At 50.0% G+C, this 6,000-nt stretch overlaps 1 protein-coding gene across 1 annotated transcript in view; it reads right to left on the bottom strand.

The window, feature by feature from the left end:
- Positions 1-307: 307 nt before the first annotated feature.
- Positions 308-6,000, bottom strand: part of LOC140419831 (ubiquitin-like protein NEDD8) — a 42,954-nt gene continuing 37,261 nt past the window's right edge. The window contains exons 2-4 of the mRNA XM_072503864.1: positions 4,400-4,447; positions 3,365-3,447; positions 308-820 (exon numbers count right to left, since the gene is read on the bottom strand). Coding sequence (XP_072359965.1) covers positions 733-820; positions 3,365-3,447; positions 4,400-4,447 — 219 coding nt within the window. The 3' untranslated portion in view covers positions 308-732. The remainder of the gene's footprint in view (positions 821-3,364; positions 3,448-4,399; positions 4,448-6,000) is intronic.

The following is a 6,000-nucleotide window of genomic DNA, read 5'->3' as shown; positions in this document are numbered from 1 at the left end:
CGGAAATAGCCCCTTAAATGTCCACCACTACATCTCTATTGACGTAGCCCTTAACCAAATTTGCCGGTTCACTTTAGCGAGATCTGCTTTCATGTCCGCATAATTAGCCTTTGCCTCAAGTTTAAAATACTAGTCTTGGGCCCACTCTTCTCTCCCTCAAACGGAACGTAGAATTCAATCGCATTACAATCCTTGCTATCGAGGGGTGCTTTCAGTCCACGCCCAAACGCTCCTGAAAAAAAAAGGGGGGGGGGGTTAAAAGAAAGAGAGAAAACTCGAAACACAAGATGCGAGACATCACAGAAGCCACATTCAATCAGTTGAACAGATTTATTTCTCAGTCTTCATCTGGCCCAGCCAACAGGCTGGATGTTTTAACTCGACCAAGTCAGAACAGACTGAAACCCAAAAAGACCAGAGTTGCCCCCAGTCTCTGAGAGCGCAGGAGATGGGGAGGAGGAGGTAAAGAGGGAAAACACCTTTGAGATCAATTAAGCGTCGATACACCTGTAACTTTAAAAAATACAAGCTAACAGATGCAAATAAGCGAACTGTTGATTCCAATCAATGCGAATTGTTGACAGTCAGGGAGTTTGGCGTCTGCTGAGGGAGTGGAGTGGGATGGGGCGAGGCTGGGCTCATGGTGTGTAGAGATTCTGGGAAGTTCCGTGCACTTGAAGGGAAAGTTCATCCCCCGCCCCTCTCTTCGCCCGACATGTGGTCCATCTCCAATCACCGTGCCCCACCCCTCAGAGCCAACACCAGATGTAGCACGGAGCCTCCTTGAATCTTGTAGTCTGCCGCTGTTTTCTCATCGTTCCTGTGGGTTGGGGAGGTTGGAAGGAGTTGGAAAAGAATATAAATGACAAAACTGGAAACTCCGACCAGCGCACCTCCCTCCACTACCCACCCACCCCAAACCGCACCTCTGAGCTCCTCACCCTTCCCTCTGGGGTCAAATCTTCTGGTTGCCTCTCACCCATTTGGGAAAGCGTGGTGGTGGGAGGGTGAATAGAGAGCTCTCCCCAGCTTCACGAGGGCAGCATGGTGGCACAGTGGCTCGCACTGCTGCCTCTCAGCTCCAGGGACCCAAATTCAATTCCCGCCTCGAGAGACTGTATGTGTGGGTTTCCTCCGGGTGCTCCGGTTTCCTCCCATAGTCCAAAGATGTGCACGTTCGGTGGATTGACCGTGCTAAATTGCCCCTTGGTGTCCAAAACGGTTATGTGGGGTTACTGGGAGAGGGTAGAGGCGTGGGCTTAAGTGCGGTGCTCTTCCCAAGGGCCGGGGCGGACTCAATGGGCCTCATTCTGCACTGTAAATTCTATGATTCTAAATTTATCCATCGATCAACATCACAAAAAAAACAGCCGATCTGATAATTAATCACATTGCTGTTTGCGGGATCTTGCTATGCATGAGTTGGCACCCACCCTTCCCATATCACAACAGGGACCTGTTGCAAAAACATAGTTCTCATATATATATGTTTTAGAACACAATTCTTAATTTTAGACATTGATGCTTTAACTGTAGGTAAATGGTTGAGAAATTGATCAACAACTCTGATGTAAATACAACTCAAACAGGTTCAGGTTTATTGCACTCAAAAATCTCTTTTTAAATAAAAAAATAAATAAATTTATAGTACCCAATTTTTTTCCCAATTGAGGAGCAATTAACAAGGCCAATTCACCTACCCTGCACATCTTTTTGGGTTGTGAGGAAACCTGAGCACCCGGAGGAAACCCACGCAGACACGTGGAGAACGTGCAGACTCCGCACAGACAGTGACTCAGTGGGGAATCAAACCTGGGACCCTGGCGCTGTGAAGCCACAGTGCTATCCACTTGTGCTACCGTGCTGCCTGTAAAAGCTGTTGGAATATTGGCTCTAGCCTTCAGCTAATGGAAGAAAGCTACAGTGGTTCTCACAAAGCCTTGCAGAAATCAATCAGCTTGAACGGTGAGAGAAAACTGGGGGTGGAGAACAGCCAGGACAAGGAGCTGAAGAGTACACAAACATGAGGTTTTTAAAGACAATTGAGCGGAGAATACCTTAGCCAAAAGCTAAAGGAAGGATCCCCATAAAATATGTACTCCAAGAGAATCAAAGTAAATTCTAGAGGACTGTGGCACACCGTTCGGGTTGCAAGTGAAGATTTTATAAGATATGGGTACTCTCGGGGGGGGGGGGGGGGGGGGGGGGGGGGAGAGAATTAAAACTGGATTTATAGCAAAAAGTCTTTCAAAGCTATAGTGTTAAGATAATTAGAGGTGCTTGCTTTATTTACTTTCTCTTTGGCATTTTGTGGCACAGCTTTCTCAGTTACTTGGATTTCTTCTTTGAAATGTTAAAAATGCACTTTGGTAGAAAGAATGGAAAAATAGACTATTTTCTATATGGGAAAAAGCTGAGGAAATCAGAAACACAAAGGGACTTAGCAGTCATGGTTCAAGACCCTCTTGAGGTTAACATGTAGGTTCGGTCGGCAGTTAGGAAGGCAAATGCAATGCTTAAAATTTTTTTAAAATTTTTTTTAAAAAAGAGTACCCAATTCATTGTTTCTAATTTAGGGGCAATTTAGCGTGGCCAATCCACCTACCCTGCACATCTTTGGGTTGTGGGGGCGAAACCCACGCAAACACGGGGAGAACTTCTGAGGCTGTTTAAGACTCTGGTTAGATCCCATTTGGAGTATTGTCAGCAGTTTTGGGCCCCGTATCTAAGGAAGGAAATGCTGGCCCTGGAAAGGGTCTAGATGAGGTTCACAAGAATGATCCCTGGAATGAAGAGCTTGTCGTATGAGGAACGGTTGAGGACTCTGGCTCTGTACTCGTTGGAGTTAAGAAGGATGAGGGGGGATCTTATTGAAACTTACAGGATACTGAGAAGCCTGGATAGAGTGGACGTGGAGAGGATGTTGCCACTTGTTGGAAGAAACAGAGGGCACAATCTCAGACTAAAGGGACACTCCTTTAAAACTATGAGGAGGAATTTCTTCAGCCAGAGGGTGGTGAATCTGTGGAACTCTTTGCCGCAGAAGGCTGTGGAGGCCAAGTCACGGAGTGTCTTTAAGACAGAGATAGATAGGTTCTTGATTAATAAGGGGATCAGGTGTTATGGGGAGAAGGCCGGAGAATGTGGATGAGAAAAATATCAGCCGTGATTGAATGGCGGAGCAGTCTCGATGGGCCGAGTGGCCTAATTTGTTCTAAGGGTCCCGATCGGAATCATAACAGGGCATATTTCAAAGAAAACAGTACCCCATTGACATGAGATGTGCCCTGGGATGCAACTCAAATATGTTGCGATGCACAATATACAATAAAACACCTGAATTTCCTCTCTGTCCAGTACTCACATCTGTTTGCCGCTGTAGATAAGGCGCTGCTGCTGTGGGGGGATTCCCTCCTTTTCCTCCACTCGTTCTTTTATCCGCTCCACCTACAATGCAGAACGACAGTGGACAACTTGTTGGACGGGGAAGGGAAGGCACTTGCCAAAACTGACGCGACACCGGCATTTTAGCCCCACTGTCAGTGACCGGTGCCCCAGCACCTTGTCAAACAGATCTGCCCGTGAATGTCCCGCCACCCAGGCTGATATAAGGCAGGAAGTTTAAATCCCCCGCTCCGACAGCACCAAACACTGCATGTGGGATGTGGGTGTCGCTGGTCGGGGCCCAGCATTTATTGCCCGTCCCTAATTGCCACTTGAGGGTGGGTGAGCCGCCTTTTTGAACTGGCTGCAGTCCCTGTGTGGTGTGGGTAACACCCAGAGTGCTGTCAGGGAGGGAGGTCCAGGATTGTGACCCGGCGACAGTGAAGGAACGGCCGATATATTTCCCAGTCAGGGTGGTGAGTGTGGGGCTCGGAGGGGAACTTGCAGATGGTGGAGTTCCCCAGGTGTCTGCTGTCCCTTGTCCTTCTAGATGGTAGAGGTGGTGGGTTTGGAAGGTGCTGCTGAAGGAGCCTTGGTGAGTCGCTGCGGTGCATCTTGTAGATGGTACACATTGCTGCCACGATGCAGGGAGTGAATGTGGATGGGGTGCTGATCAAACAGTAGGGAGGGGGGAGAGAGGGAGGGTTCGAGGGACGAGAGGGGTGAGCCGAGATGGAGGAGGGCCCCCCCGGGAGGAAGGGTGGGTGGTGGTGGTGGGGGGCGGGGGGGGGCGGCTTGGACGGAGGAGGCAGGAGACAGAGGGGGATGCTGCCAGCAACTCGTGGTTGGGTGGAGATGGGGGTTCAGGGGAGGGGGAAGAACATCAATAACGCAGAAACACACAAATTGAATGCACTCACGTACGTGAGACAGGCTAACACTACGAGGCGGCCAGGTGGGTCATCCGCCCACTGGCACAGGGACATGACAGCCGCAGGATATGCCGAGATCTCACCTTGTCAGTGGGTTCGATGTCAATTTCAATCTCTTTCCCAGTCAGTGTCTAAAAGAGAAATAAAACACATTTAGGTACAGGCGACAGGATGCCACACTTCAGCATAGCAAAAAAAAAAAACCCTTACTCACTTGCTTCAACCCAACAATGGGCAACATACCAGCCGCCCTTCAGAATGTCCTGCTGTACCTGCATTTGAACTCTCATTGCACACACAAGGACAGCCAAATCCCTCTGAACACCAACGCTTAATATTTCCCGAGTGAAAACAGGATCTGCTGAATAAACTCAGCAGGTCTGGCAGCAGCTGCAGAGAGAGAGGGAGAACAGAGTCGATATTCCGCTAACTCCGGTTCTTCTCTCTGCACGGATGCTGCCGGAGCATGTTCGGGTTTCATTTCAGCAGCCGCATTATTCTCAAACAGCCGCTCGTTTCAAAACCAGCCTCGGCTCTTTGACTCCTCTCTCTGTCAAATGGAACGACCTCGCATTATCCCCACACTCCATCTGCCGCTGAACATCCAGTCGGCCGCTCGATCTTGCACCCTCATTTCGATAAGACCCAGAATCTGATCCGTTTCAATAAGATCTCCTCTGGTTCTTTCTAAACTCCAATGGGTACCGGCCCCGACCGGCTCAACCTTTCCTCATCGGACAAACCCCCTCCGTCCCGGGAATCGGCCCAGTGAACCTTCTCTGAACGGCCTCCGATGCCAGTACGTCCCTCCGCAAGTAAGGAGACCAGAACTGTGCCCAGTACTCCTGCTGGTGGCCTCATCAAGGCTCACTCGGCTGTAGCGAGACTTCTCTAACTTTTATATGTCATCCCAGGGTGGCACAGCGGTTATTACTGCCGCCTACGGCGCTGAGGTCCCAGGTTCGATCCGGGCTCTGGGTCACTGTCAGTGTGGAGTTTGCACCTTCTCCCCGTGTCTGCGTGGGTTTCACCCCCACAACCCAAAGATGTGTAGGGTAGGTGGACTGGCCACGCTAATTCAAAAAAATATTTATACGTCCCCCCCCCCCCCCCTTTGCAATAAAGGTCAACAATCCATTTGCCTTCCTTATTAAAAATAAATTTAGATTACCCAATTATTTTTTCCAGTTAAGGGGCAACTTAGCGTGGTCAATCCACCTACTCTGCACATCTTTGGGTTGTGGGGGCGAAACCCACGCAGACACGGTGAGAATTTGCATCTTTCCATAATAGCAAAATCCTCCGCCGGGCTACCAGGGACGCGAAGGCCAGAATACCGGCCTCTTTCGCCTCCTGCACTCCCGACTCGTCCGATACCCCAAATAGTGCCAACCCCCAGCTCGGCTTGACCCGGGCTTTCACCACCTTGGACATAGTCCTCGCAAAACCCCTCCAAAACCCATCCAGTGCCGGGCACGACCAGAACATGTGGACGTGATTTGCCGGGCTTCCTGAGCACCTCCCACATCTGTCCTCCACCCCAAAGAACCTACTCAGCCTCGCCCCTGTCATCTGCGCTCTGTGAGTAACTTTGAACTGTATTAGGCTGAGCCTGGCGCAAGAGGAGGAAGAATTAACCCTATTCAGGGCATCAGCCCACTGACCCTCATCTATCTCCTCCCCA

Source organism: Scyliorhinus torazame, chromosome 5 (assembly GCF_047496885.1).
Source record: "Scyliorhinus torazame isolate Kashiwa2021f chromosome 5, sScyTor2.1, whole genome shotgun sequence".
Classification (NCBI taxonomy): domain Eukaryota; kingdom Metazoa; phylum Chordata; class Chondrichthyes; order Carcharhiniformes; family Scyliorhinidae; genus Scyliorhinus; species Scyliorhinus torazame.
This window is presented reverse-complemented; position numbering and strand designations above follow the sequence as displayed.